We start from the raw sequence: 14639 nt of genomic DNA on the forward strand, positions 1-14639 counted from the left end.
CCCACAGTTTCAACCGTGCCGCTTCGCTTCTTCCCTCTCTGTTCCATTTCAACATTCTCCTCCAGCGTCACCCACTTATTTCCACACTCTGATTCTGGGGTGTAAATCCTGCAAGACACAAATGATGACCAGGGGTCAGACAGAGACAAGAGGAAAACGCAGGTCCTCCAAGAGGGTTTTATTTTCATTCCCCTTCCCTTCCCCTTGTTCATTGTAAATCCACATATATGCATCTGCCGTGCAAACACAGCAGCGGCAGGTTTTCATTTCCATCTCTGCATTGCCATTTTCTGATTTGCAGCCATCTTGTGGCCCTGTAGCTGAGTGCCTGAGCTCCAACATGTGTGCAGGGACCACCCGTATACACACGGCTAAATCCACGTATTCATGGCAGAGTGAGGAGCTTAAAAGAATGTGGCCACCAAATAGAGGATTTCATTCCTTCACACACTCATCCATTTTTCATACCCGTACCGAATCGACCTTCACAGCTACTACTTTACAGCTACCACCCACTTTACTCGCACAGTGACTCGCCTCTTTTCTCCCTCGCCGTCTCACACCGCTTACACCTTCCCTTCATCTACACCTCACTTTCCTCCCTCTCTCCCTCCCTCCCTCTCTGCCTCTTCCCCGTGTCATTCGATTTGCTTTGTCCACTCGTCCTTCACTCCTTGCTGCTATTCATCCCGTCCTCCATCCTCGGGCTCTCGGGGGGGGTCTGTGGCCGTGATAATGAAGCACATAGTTAACAGATATTAGCTCATTGGCAGTGGATTCATTAGACAGAGCCAAGGCTTATGGTGATTATTTACCCGTAGAGGAGGGGCCAGGGGATCAGTGGCACGCTCTGTGTCACCAGCCACAGGCCTCTTTGAAGTCACACTGTCTCTGCTCCCCTGCAACACTCTGGTACTTCTCCTCTCCACGGGTCTCCTCCTCCTGTTGGAGCACCTCTCCCTCCACATCTCTCCCTTCACACTGCTCTCAGTTTTTCTTCTCCTTCCCTGTCATTACACACCCACAATACATAGCTGCTTTTTCTCCATCTCCTCTCCCCCCTCTCTCTCTTTCCCTATCTCTCTTCACCGCCCCCATTCACCCAATGGTAATTATGGAAAAATCTGTAATAGTGCTCAGAGGAGCTGATAATACCTTTAGCTTAATTAAAGACATTTATGGGATGTAAAGACAAGTAGCCCAGGGGTTACTGTGCACCCACACTTACCCAAAATCTGTATTTCTCGCCTTTTCATCTCCCTCAGTCCCCCGGCTTTCTGCTATTCACATAATTTTCTCCATTTCACACGCACAATGTGATACAGACATGAATACATGCTCTATGCTTTCATCAGAATGAATGTTAGGGTCAGGTGTTCTGTGACCAATTGCCCACAATTTCAGCTGCAGAGTGTTTGTAATTTATCAGCCTCGTACACACACACACACAGATGACAGCAAAACAGACAGTCCTTTCCTGCTGATTATCCCAGTGTTGGTTTTGCCACATCCTGTTGGGCTGAAGGATCTGCAGCCAACTTGTTAACATGTCAGTCAGGGACACCAGTAATACCGCAGGAGAGCGAACAATACTTTGTGTTCTGCCGCGTACTTAGAAAGGTCACAGTGTCGGAGAGACAGCTGGTGCAGAGAAAGTGTTTCGCTTCCTTGATTTAAATGTGTGATGGAGTCTGGTTTTCTCACCTTTATTCTTGTGTCTTCGTTTGCGGTGCATTCCTCTCGAAGTTCAACAGGTATGAAACGCTTTTTCCATTTTTTTGAAATTGTCTCTGCTCTTGCTTGGACAGGGGGGCCTACGATTCTCAACTATTACATCACTTTTCGATTAGCGAACATGAATAGAGCTGTTTCTTTAAATTAAATGATAAGACATGCAGAGAGTTACATCAAATTCAGGAGCAGTTCAAAGACGACTTGTGTTTTCTTTGGAGTTTTGCTCTTCTCTGGCTGCAATAGCATTATTGCATCTAAAGCATATGATGTTTTAGTTTTCAGTATTTGGTAAATCTATCTTTCAAAGTAAAAGCAGTTTTTTACAAGAAACTTTTCCTTTTCTTGTTACTTTCCATCTGGTGCAACTCAGCGAGGACATGCTGTGCAGGGAAATAGAAAGAAGGAATTTGGTACTAAAAAGAAAGAAAGTTATCGATTTGATTAAACTCACTCTGAATGTTTAAGCCCCAAATGAGCCTCAGCTGAACTCTAGAGGACATTTCTACATATATATAGAACCGTAAAGGACTTTGGATTTAGTCTCACGTCGTTAGGGCTTCAGCACCAGAATGTCAGGTTTTTTATTTCCCCTGTCTTTCAATGCTTGTTTTAGAGGGAAGGACATCGATTCAGCCAACACGTAAAAAAAAAGCCAACCTCTTAAAGCCACACCCTAAACCCAACAGGCATCCGCCATTTTTAATTCATTGTCCAGATTTGGGCAGTTTATTTGCTTTCCCAATGCTCTTTAGTTTGACAAAATCCTCCAGAGGGAGTTAATCCGATCCACTTCAAATTATGTCAGACTAATCTTAAGACTTTGATCATTTTTAATTCTCGAAGCTTTTACATTTTTGTTGAACAGCAGCTCTATGGCTTCTTCAATGAAACAGGGAGTACTTTTCTACAGGCCTGTACCTGCATAAGAAAGTGAATAATGGGTCAAATATGGCCATTGTTTACTATTGACCATGAAGTGCATGGTTCCATATTCTTGAGTGTTTTCTCAAATAATTCTGCAGCTTGTAAGGAGAGGGTTAAACCAGTTGTGAAGGAAGGCGGATTTATTCCACTGCTTCAGATTAGTTTTTTATGACGTGTCGCTCACAAAACTCACAAAAGAGAGTTTGTTGCCTTGGACACTTTGTGTACACCTCAGAGGACCCAATGTTTTTGAATTCTTTCTCTTCACATAGCCGTCCATCACAGTGTGGAAAAATTCTTTGCTGTTCAAGGTTTTACTGAATTAAAAAACCATTCAATGCGTTTCACTTCTTGCAATAAAATGACTTTAATGTTCCTGCAGTTAGCAACAAGGTTCAGTGTTGTTTTCTTTTCAATAGGTGGGTTAGGGTGTATCTTCTGTATGTGTAAAAGTCTTCACTGTAAGGCTGCACCAATTGTTTTACCGAATAATATATCAATACATTTTTCCAATAGAAACTTCTGCCATTTATATTTATTTTATCATCTTTTCTTAAATACAAACAAATATGACAAAAAATAGCCCAGTCTTAACTGCTAATCTGCGCTGACGTGTCGCCCAAGACCTAAATAATTGTAATATGAACTTTAATATAATCCATTTTAAATTTAATTGAAACACAAAGTCAACATTCTAGGGATAATCTTTTTTTTAAATGTAATAGCTGGTATGCTGTCTGTACTGGATTAAACAATAAATATATTACCTATAATCAGAAAGAAATAAAGGTAGATATTATCTTATGTATTATATTTACACTACCATTCAAAAGTTTGGGGTCACCCAGACAATTTTGGGTTTTCCATGAAAATTCACACTTTTATTAATCAAATGAGTTTAGTGAGAAAATATAGTCAAGACATTGACAAGGTTAGAAATAATGATTTTTATTTGAAATATTAATTGTGTTCTTCAAACTTTGCTTTCATCAAAGAATGCTTCACTTGCAGCAATTACAGCATTGCAGACCTTTGGCATTCTAGCTGTTCATTTGTTGAAGTAATCTGTAGAAACTTCCCCCCACTCTTCCTGAAGCCCCGCCCAGAAGTTGGATTGGCTTGATGGGCACTTCTTGCCTACCATACGGTCAAGCTGCTCCCACAACAGCTCAATGGCATTGAGATCTGTTGACTGTGCTGGCCACTCCATTAAAGACAGCATTCCAGCTGCCTGCTTCCCCCCTAAATAGTTCTTGCATAATTTGGAGGTGTGCTTTGGGTCAATGTCCTTTTTGTAGGAGGAAATTGGCTCCACTCAAGCGCTGTCCACAGGGTATGGCATGGCGTTGCAAAAATGGAGTGATAGTTTTCCTTATTTACAACAACAATTATAATGACCAAAAACTCCTTTAATACACATCTCTGATTATTATTTTAAGACCGATTTGAAAACATGAACCTATAGACGACCTTTAGCCTCAGAAAAAGGATGAAAGAAACCTAAATCTGCACTGTTATTACAGAGTGAATGATTGTGTTTACTCTCTGTCAGACTGGGACGATGTCGTGGTGGCCAGAGAAGGTTCATCCACCACGTTGGTCTGCACTTATCCAACGTTGAGAAGTCCCTTCACCTTGAACTGGATGGTAAAGTCACTCGGTGCGGATGAATGGAAACTGGTTCGAACAGCTAGCGAGGGGAAGAAGTTCTCTGGAAGTGCCTCGAAGCCATCAATGCGATGGACTGACCCCAACTTTCAAGACACTGGGGTTTTCTCACTGTCTTTCTTCCCCACAATGGAGGACAGAGGCCTCTACTCATGCATGATAAGGCAGCAAGAAAAGAAACTGAAGGAGAGGATTATCCTTTTAGCTATCCTTACAGGTAAAAAAAATATATCAAAAAATGATGTGAGCATTTCACTGTTTTAGTGGTAATAAAAGATTTAATTCTTCTCAATTTCCTCCACCTCTTATTTCCTGTGTCCGCCCTCCTCTCCAGTCACCGTCCTCCCCTCTCCGATCATTCCTGTGCACAGCACCCTGCGAATGAATGCCAGGGTCACTCCAGAAATGGCCGTCGACAAAATAACCTGGACATCCCCGGATGGCATTACCATAAAGAGCGAGAAAACAACAAACAAGGAAACCGAGGCCAAACTGCCACTGGTCCAGTACACGGACAACGGTGTCTACGTCTGCACGGTTCACCCTTGGGGAAAGAGCAGCAGCCCAATTTTCCCCTTCAGTGTGAACGTGACCATTACTGGTGAGATGCACTTGAAGAAGAGAAATGAAGAAGCCCCGAGGAACAGAAAACACATGTTGTTGCTTTTGTCGATGGTGTGAGTGGGCATCATTGCCAGAAAAGTGCAGCTGCATTATTTATTTAAGCATTCTGTAGCTACTCTTCTTCAAAGTATTTACTTCTGTAGGCCAGTTTCGAGATTCAAAAGTTAGATCTGCTCTCAAACCCATCTCATCCTTCCGTGAATATTAGAGTTGCTACATTTATGTATTATTCATTATTTGCTTTTTTCGGGGGCTGTTTTTTTTTCTCACATTTCCCTTCCCTTGTCTCCGCAGCTGACAAAGAGGCCTCGTTCACTGATATCGTACATGGTGAGTGACTTTGTACCACAAGCAGTCTCAAAGTCTTGTGTCAGCAGCTTGGTAATCAGGCCGAGCCGAATGGAAGACCAAGTGACAAAGTAACTCTCAGCGTATAAGAACATAATCCCTATTGTTGTTGGAACCCCCCACCACCACCCCCATCTCATTTTCCATACTCTCTATTCTGTTTACGCTGTCTTCGCCTCACTTTTCATCACCCCTCTTTGTATTTATGAATTCCCTGTTTTTATGAGTTTCCCCCCCCCTTGTATCTTCATATCTGCGTCCTCCTCGATATGGTTCTGTCCTGATTGTTCTACCATTCTCCTTTGTCCTCCCTCTTCCCTCCGTTCCTACAGCCGAACAACTCTTCACTGTCACACTGGTTCAGACGCCCATGATCCTGAAATGTCCCGGTGGTAAGGGGGACTTGGTCAAGCTGCAGTGGAAACCCACAGACAGGAGGAATAGCGGAATGAAGGCTGTGATGCTGTATGATCGCTGGAGGGGCACCACTACGTCGCCCCAGCCTAGCCCGAGAGTCGAGTTGGCCGGCCCACCCTATAACGCAGAGGCTGGGAGCTTCGCCTTACGACTCACGCCCGAGCTCAATGATGGCGGCCTCTACATCTGTGAGGTTCACCTCAATGACAAGATCTCCATCCAAAGCACCACGGTCACCGTAATGAAAGGTAAACATCAGGAGGAGTGGGCAGAAAATGAGTAGGAGGTGGAATGGAGCAGGGTGGATTCATTAAGCGGTATTAGTTTCATCATAATCTTGTGCTTTTGTTATATAAGATGTGGGGGGTGTTATGTAATATACCTGAGGAGAAAGGGGGAAATAAACAGATGGATGGCATTAGTCATTAGGAGCCCCATATTATTTTAGGCACAGACTCTACTTCTCTGCAAACTTTGCTGTATGGAACACTCTTCTAATGAAAAGAAGATGATCCTATTTGGTGTTTTGAACTTTAAATATTCCACTTATTCACAGAGTTTTCACAGGGTTTGGTACTTGTTAGGTTTCTGAACCCACTTATCCAATTTGTAACCATAATTTGTCATTTGTGTGTAGAATATTTGAAGTACTACTTAAATATTTTTTAATTCTGCCGTTACGAGGAGACATGGCCTCAACCACCTATTGTTTTTAAGAATACATTTTTTAAGAATTTCTTCTTAACAAGTTTTTCAAAGATTCTGACACTCACCAATATTTTCATAACTGGGATTACGTAAGAACAGAATCTGCACACACTGCAGAGCACACTGACTGAGAGGCTTGTGCAAAATAATCAGGTATTATACAGATTTCTTAAATTGTACAGTTTTATAGAAGCATTAAAACTACTGTGACCTTTTTATCATTTATAATATTTTGCTGGTGTTAAATTTAGCAATTTAAGAACACGTCCTGACTCTGACAGCGTTTTATTTTTTGACATATATCTGCAGACACTGTTGAACGAAGCACACTGACAGCACTCGTGTCTGCGCTTTATGAATGGAGCAACAGCCAAGACGTGACGATAAAGATTTGCAAAAAGCTAACCTGGCTTTCCAAAATACACATAGCTTCAGCACCTGTAAAGTTCTCTTTAATCTGTGCAGATCTTGTGGTTTAGGGGGATGAAAGTGCATGAAGAGCTTTGGTTGAGCAACAGTCGGTGTTTGATGATGCTCTTGTTTGATGTCTGCTTGCCAACACATGCTTGCGGCATATAGCTTTTTGCTTAGGACGCATGAATAGAGCCCATCCAGTCTTATTGACCTCTCAAAGCTCTTTACAGTACAAGTTGAATTCTCTGATTCATGCACACATTCATAGATTTTTCAATAGCGCACAATGCATACAATACACACAATCTAGTGTTCAGTATTTCGCCCAAGGACACTTTGAAATGCAGACACTTGGAGCCACCAATCTTCTGATTCGGGGATGACCCTCTCCTACTCCTGAGCCACAGCCGCCCACTTGATGATTATAATTAAGAAAGGAAATAATGTGTCAGGTCGTATATGATCACCCTTCTCGCTTAACACAAGACAATGAAAAAGAACATGTTTCTAAAATGTCCCACAGTTGCTTTAAGCTGACAGCGTAAAATAAGCGGAGGACCCACGTTTGGAGGCATTTGGTCATTTATTTGCACTGCTCACGTGTTCTTGAGCAAGACACTGATTTCACGCCAGCTGCCGGTGGATTATTCTCACAGATCATTTGCTCTGATTTCTTCACGCTAAACAAAACAAGAATTTCCCACAGCCATTGATAAAATGTCACATTATGAAATGAACACATTTACAATATTGCTCCTGAAATGTAACATTTGCTCAATTCATAAATTGAAAAAAGCACCTGTTGATTTTTATGAGTCAGCCTTGGGGAGGTTTCACCAATCGCATTTGCACCTACGCACGCACACACACACACACACACACACACAAACACACACAGACACACACACACACACACACACACACACACACACTCACAGACTCTCACACACACACACACACACACTCACACATTGCCCTGTCATGGCGGCCTTGGAAGGCTTTACTAATCACAGTCCCAGTGGCATCCATCACAGCTGCCCAGACATGACCAGCCGATCCATCACTGTCACTGTCACCCTGCTTCACACATCTGCATCCCTCAAACACACACGCACACACACACACACGAACATCCACCCACGCTCCAATCATGTGACGCATATATTTTTACCCCACCTCATTATAAGTATCATTATGTATGATTATACCTGCTACCCTCCCACCAAGGCTGTGGGTGGCCCACACTGATCACACTAATCAAGGTTGAAATGATTGTGTTTTTATGTGTGCCTGTGAGTCTGTGGAGCTTGATTACACCCAGATGGATTCTCATTGCAGTTTGATGAGACACTAAGCATCAGTCACAGTCAACCAATGCATTAGCTGCAAATCACTTTTAATGAATATATATTATTTTGACCCCCTCCCTGAAATGTTCTTTGTTTTTCATATCACTTCCCCCTTTACCCCACGGGTAATGCATTACTCTCTATCTGTCCTTGGCCTTTTCTGTATTCACACACTACCCTTTCACTCCCTCTCTCATCCTGACCCATTCATCTCTCTCTCCTCCTCTCCAGTCTTCTTCACTCACACGTCCTTCCGTCGGTTTCTCTTCGTATTGTTCATCAGTATCTCTCACTATCCCCCCCCCCCCCCCCCCTCTGACCGTCACAGTTAAAACCAAACGTTCATCCTCAAAGCTGGAGTTGATCTGCCTGTACTCAGAGCGCTCCCAGGTCCAGACCGTCCAATGGAAACACCAGAACCCCAACCGCCGGCTGCAAATGTCAACCAGCAGCCTGGGCCAAATCACCACCACTGTGCCCTTACCGATCACCCCCGACACAGCAGGAACCTACACCTGCACCCTGACGCTGAATAATGGGCAGACCATCTTGGCCACGCAAGCTGTCACGCTGCCCCCTGAAGGTGAGAGGGACGTCAAAAAATGTCATTTTTTATGATTTTCTTCATCAACAGGATAACGTGTTGACCGCACAGGAGTCCTGGCAGACTTCCTGTCAACTCAATGAAGATAATGAACCATAAATGTGGATGATTGTCGGATATGTGCTCCGCGAAGCGTTCTACGGTGCATTCAAGCAACCGCAGGTCAATTCCCAGAGGTTCAACGAGGCGAAAGCTCCTGACAGATACCAAATGTTATTCTTTCTTATTGTAATTAAAGGGCTCACATGTCAAGTCCTCCAGAAGATAATATCTGCAGAATAACTCAGTCCATATCTATATGCAAGTTTTTATAAAACTCCCCCACAGCTTTAATCCACCACTTAGCTCCCTCGTCTATAAAATATAAAATATAAGTGCTATCGTTTTTCTCATCACACTCGCCCTGCTGTTATGCACATATGAGAAGACAGGACCTCAGGACATCTCCCCGCACAAAAACTAAATTATTCAGGCTTATTGTATCAGGGGCTGTGGGGGAGCACAGGAGGATGTGACAGCTGAATGGATCCCTTAGCAGAGATGAGTTCACTCCCCATACCCTAATGCATCACTTGAGCTGAGGGGCTCGGAGCTCATCATGATGCTCGCGGATGCAACGGCCAGGAGAGGGATGGGCGTGGAGGAGAGAGAGAAAGAGGGCGATAAAGACAATGAGAGGGGAAGAGGCAGAAAGAGTTTTCTCTGATTGGAAAGGTCGGATTAGAGAAAAAAGATGAATCTATCCTGAGTGACAGGTGTTGCACGTGTCCGATGGGTCGTGAGGAATTTAGACGAAACAATAGATTTAAGTGTGGGGTGACCTACATTTTGCAGTGCATAGAACTTCTAGGTTGATGATGAAAAGTTTGTCTTTTAAAGGTTTATAAATAGTTGATCTGGGTGACACGGCTGCATCCAGAGACTGTGGGATCTTGAACACGTAAAGCTTCAAGAGAAAACTGAAACGACTTGGTTCACTGGAAATATGTCACTGATGCAACACGTGATAGTTCCCTCCACTGAAGAGGTTATGTTTTCATCCCTGTATGTTTATTGTTTGTTTGTTGGTTAGTTTAAAAGCAAGATCACACAAAAGCAACAACAAACAACTTTTCGTTTTCTTCAATATTGTCTTTCACATTGCCCCCCCCCTTGCGGTGAATCCAGCGGGGGATCCCCTGCTGCGTTCTCCCACTGACTTCTCCTGGTTTTCTATGGACTTTATACAAGCAGGCCATGCAGAGAAAGTCTTTCTTTAACATTGTGAGATTGGGCTCTTTTCAACATTTTCATTGATTTCTCACAAAATGATTCTCGGATCTTGATGAAAAATACAGACATGTTCCAGGGGACTGATATTTGGTGCAGATCCAAATAATAATCCGGATCTAGTGAATTTAATTGTGGTTTCATAAGGATTGTGCTCTACTGGGAGTCAGTCTAGTTTTAGAATATATATACCGTGCTGTAAGACAAATCTCAAAAGAAGCACCAGCAGTTAAATCAACACTGCATAATTACATTTCTTTCATTGATGGCACAGTTCAGAGAATACAAAATTGAAGCGATGGTTGTGTTCTGCGGCACAAGAATACTTCAAATGTCAGTGATGTACTGCAATCATTTTCTACCCCCCGAGTCGGCCCATTGTTTGCAAAGCATTCTAGCACTTCTTTGGTCTGCCACTTATCAGCCACACTCCCCGGCGATCGCACCGATACAAATCAACACCCTACCTCATTTAAGATGACAGAGATGAGGTGGAGAAGAAGAAATGGCAAAAGAGAGATGGAAAGGGGAGAGATGATGGAGCGAGAGAGAGATGAGACGTGGTGGTGAGAAACTGGGCGAATTTATGCCTCACTCCACTGCACTCGATTAACATAATTCATGCGTTAAAGTTGGCATGGAGAACAGTGCGGGTCAGTCTCGGGGTCAACACTCACTGCTATATTCCATTAGCAACCTCTACCCACACTCGCCAATCAATTACCTCACACGGCACATAATGATTGATTATTTTGAAGCTGGCTAAAAGCTGTAACACCACGGCTAAGGTGAAGCCCAGGGGCAAATCCTTTAACGAACAATATTTGTGGAAAAGTTTATGAGATGTGTGTGTGTGTGTGTGTCGGGACTTTAACAAGGTGTCTGCCCATCAAATTCCACACGGGGACACTGAATTGTTTAGAAATGAAAAGAGCTGCGTAAGAAAGTCTGTTTTGGTCTTTCTTCTTTTGTTTGCCTTCTCCTTTGTAATTCAAATCCGTGCCACACATCTGATAACTGGGTGCTCCGTGAGCAGGCAGCGATGCAGCACTCGCTCAGGTACACCACATCACAGCAGTCTCTGTGGAAACCAGCGCCTCCCTCCCTCCCTCCCTCCCGACTCTCCCGACTCTCCCGACTCTCCCGTCGCCCTGTGGCTGTGTTTTACAAGACTGATGTCATCCTCGTTATGCAAACAAGCCTGACAAGTCTGATCAGGAGCGTGTGCTCTTCCCACAAAATTTGACTCGCACTTCAGTGAGCTAATGGTTTGCTTATGCACCGTGTTCGTCTCGCTCGAGCCTTCGTTTCCTATCCACTTGTTGTCCAGAGGGGCGTGCACATAGTTTGGTTTAAAGACTGCTGTTGTTTGGGTGTGTGCAAGGATCTCTCAGGACTTTATGTACAATACAATCATGTACTGGATATGTGAATATGCAAAGACTGAGATCAAACTACCCTGTATGACTCTGACATTTACTGAGGCTCTGTGTAATAACCCTGACAGAATCTGGTCTCTTAGATTCTGCTGCATCTCTCTCCCCTTTCTGTGCACGTCTGAAATGTACACTGGAGTTTACAGTGTCCAGACTGAGGCTCTGTCAGTTTGACGTCTACTGAGCTGTTGCAGAGAGACTCCTCACTGTGTCTGCCGGAGCCTGGATTCCCCTCGCCCTCCTCCCGCCCGTGACTGACACGCAGCGTGATGCAAATGTTTGTAATGTGTCGAGGAAATCTTAACTGTGACTTAACATCTCATAATAGAAAAGGGTGGCCCCCCCTCTTGACATGGACAAAACGAGCAAACTGGAGAATAAGGGGCAAGAACCTATGTGCACATTGTCCATGTTGCGTAGCTCTGTGAGTTCTCATTAGCACTGGAAACATTCACGCTTTCTTGTCCTTTTTTCCAGAGCCTGTCGGTGTCACCGCCCCCTCCATGCTCCCTTCCCTCGCCGCTTTATTACTCCTGGTGCCCCTGGTTGCTGCGGCTGTTGGTGTGTTGCTATGGAGACAGAAACAAATTTCTCATCGTGGTGAGTCTTCCGGCGTTTTCTCTTTCTTTCTTTTCTTTTATTTTTTGACAGCTTTCCATGTTCTGTCCATCATCGGGGCCCTACCGGCTGCCTCTGAGTGATGCGGGCCGTGACATCCTCTGAGGTCTCTGTAATGAAGCGGCCTCCACCTCCCTCCTCCCTCCTCCCTCCCCGTGCAGCTGATTGTGTGTGTCAGACTTTACCGGTGACTGTCTCTCTCTGTGCTCTGTGATAGATATCGAGTATTCGCTCTCGGTCCAGTCGGGTGAAGCAGAAAACATCTATGAGAATCCTGATGATGTCAGACAGGTATATCATATGAATAGTGAATTTCCCCTCCCTTGCTTCCTCTCGTTTCCCTCACCTGTTCTGCCTCGTCACTATTATAAACTATTCGATGTTTGCGTTCCTCCTCCTTTGTCTTCTGCAATAATTCCACCAGACCAGCACCGTGACATATTTGCATATTTCACATAAATGCATTATTGTTGTTTTATTTTCTCTTCAGCTGTTTATATATATATTTAGATATATATACTTTATTTCTATTTTAAATGTTGATATTCTCATTTATTCTATTTTATTCTATTTTATACTATTTCTATTTTATTTTATAGGTTGTAATTACTTGAGCATTGCTAGAAGAGAGCCTGTCACTCAAGCATTTCACTGCCAGCGACTGCTTAATGTTATTGTTGTGCATTGGATAATAAAAACCTTGAATCTTGAATCTTGAATCTTGAATCTTCTCCCCTCTGATTCACACTATCACTCCTTCTCTGTCATTTGCTGCTCATTAAACCTCGTCTTTGCTCTCTCCTCCCTTCCCAGCAGGGTCCTGCCCTGGACTCGGTCTACATGGTGAGTTATCGTACACACACACACACACACACACACACACACACACACACACACAGGAGTGGTACATACAATACTCCGAGGCATAGAGACTCTAACAATGCATAGACCCTCGTTCCCGCTCTCCTGAAGCTGTCAGCAGATCAGTCTTACTTCACACTCTCAGACTGCTCCTCCAATCCGTCACCCCTCTCCCAGTCGCCTACCAACAGTCACCCTTACATTAGTGGTATTAACAAATCAATCCCATTGCACAATAGAGGGACGTAAATCTGGCCTCAGTGCCATGCATCTGTCTCTTTATCCTCCTCCTCACTGTCCCACTCCATGTCTCTCCCCCCTTTTTATCATCTTCCTGCCAGGATTTGAAGCCTAGAGGAGAGGATGACGTCTATAAGGAACTGGAGCGGTAAGCATGAAAAGCTTTGCATCACCTGTGTGCTTTTGCATGCTGAACCGTGTGTGTGTGTGTGTGTTTGGTTTGCACTGTCACTCAATTGCCCCTGCACATTCTCCTCACGCTCACCGATCACACCGGCCTGAACATCACCCTGACACTGGGGCATAATATCAAGCCACGTGCTGACAGGCATTCGCTCCATCGCCCATGTGCGGTGGCTGCGTGGGCTGTTTGTGTGTTTGTCGTTTAAGGAAAAATGAAACAGACTGGAGGATTGGAAATTTTTCTTGTGCACTAGTTTGTCTTTGTGCTCTGTTTTCAGATATGAGCAATGTCAGAGCTGATCACCTATACCCACATCTCTTCCTCATCCAGCTGTCACATCTGCTCTGCTCCCATCAGCCACGGAAGCGCTTTATAAACAAAAGAAACAACTCAATGTCTGAGTTGGGATTTATAATAACAAAAAAAACTCCAGTGCTTCAGGGAAATGCAACTCAATTGTTGCCGCAGTGCTTTTTCCTTTAATACAGATTTGTTTATTCTGACGTATTGAGAAGAGGGATTTTCTCATAAGGCTGTAAAATTTGTCCACAATGTGTTTGTGTTATGTATGATATTGTCTTATTCACTTGGTTCCTTGACTCTTATTTTGATAATATTATGTTATTGTATTGTTATTTCTAGAGTTTAAAGTTGTTGGGGAAGTATTCAGAGATTTTACTTTAGTAGTAGTAAGTAGTAATACCAGACTATGAAATATACTTAATTGTCTTTAATTCACAATCCTAAAGTAAGAGTACACAATAGGTTGAATGTTTCAATAATACGTGTTATTTTTATTTTATTTGACATGGCCGGATAAAAACGCATAAAATGTTATTAGCTGTGAACCTTGAAATGTGTGAAATAAAGCATTACAAAAATTGACAAAATGTATCAAGAACAACAACAATAATATTATCTTGATAGTGATACTGATTATTATGATGACTATGAATATCGTGATTATTATTATTATTATTATTATTACTTCTAGTAGTAGTAGTAGCAGTAGTATTAAGACCATACCAAAATATAATAATTCATGTATTTTTGAATACACAAAAGGAGAGGGCAGGAAAAGATAATCAAGAATTTTTTAATGAATGTAGAATTATCCTGTATTGTATTTAAGTCCAGTATATATATGTTATTTCCACCAATGCTTTTTACATATATCCATGTTTGTATAAATTCTGTTGTATCACCGCTTCTTGTCTCCAATAAAGTACCAATTCTGCTGA

General features: G+C 43.1%; 1 protein-coding gene across 4 annotated transcripts; it reads left to right on the forward strand.

The window, feature by feature from the left end:
* Positions 1–1504: 1504 nt before the first annotated feature.
* Positions 1505–14639, forward strand: g6fl (g6f-like). 4 transcript variants are annotated; one of them, XM_053431907.1, is made up of 11 exons: positions 1505–1754; positions 4211–4543; positions 4661–4927; positions 5245–5280; positions 5631–5963; positions 8515–8769; positions 11973–12095; positions 12331–12404; positions 12927–12956; positions 13316–13362; positions 13676–14639. In XM_053431907.1, the coding sequence occupies exons 1-11, from the start codon at positions 1685–1687 to the stop codon at positions 13695–13697; spliced, it is 1590 nt and encodes a 529-aa protein (XP_053287882.1). In that variant the 5' UTR covers positions 1505–1684; the 3' UTR covers positions 13698–14639. The 4 variants fall into 4 exon arrangements, with proteins under 4 accessions (XP_053287882.1, XP_053287883.1, XP_053287884.1 ...); XM_053431908.1 differs by having other exon boundaries at positions 12930–12956; XM_053431909.1 differs by having other exon boundaries at positions 1506–1754; positions 8566–8769.

Source organism: Pleuronectes platessa, chromosome 10 (genome assembly GCF_947347685.1).
Source record: "Pleuronectes platessa chromosome 10, fPlePla1.1, whole genome shotgun sequence".
Classification (NCBI taxonomy): Eukaryota; Metazoa; Chordata; class Actinopteri; order Pleuronectiformes; family Pleuronectidae; genus Pleuronectes; species Pleuronectes platessa.

Coding starts and splice junctions, on each gene's coding strand:
- g6fl (XM_053431907.1), top strand. CDS start 1,685: ATGGAGTCTGGTTTTCTCACCTTTATTCTTGTGTCTTCGTTTGCGGTG. Junction 1,755..4,210: donor TTCCTCTCGAAGTTCAACAG/GTATGAAACGCT, acceptor ACTCTCTGTCAG/ACTGGGACGATGTCGTGGTG. Junction 12,096..12,330: donor GAAACAAATTTCTCATCGTG/GTGAGTCTTCCG, acceptor GCTCTGTGATAG/ATATCGAGTATTCGCTCTCG.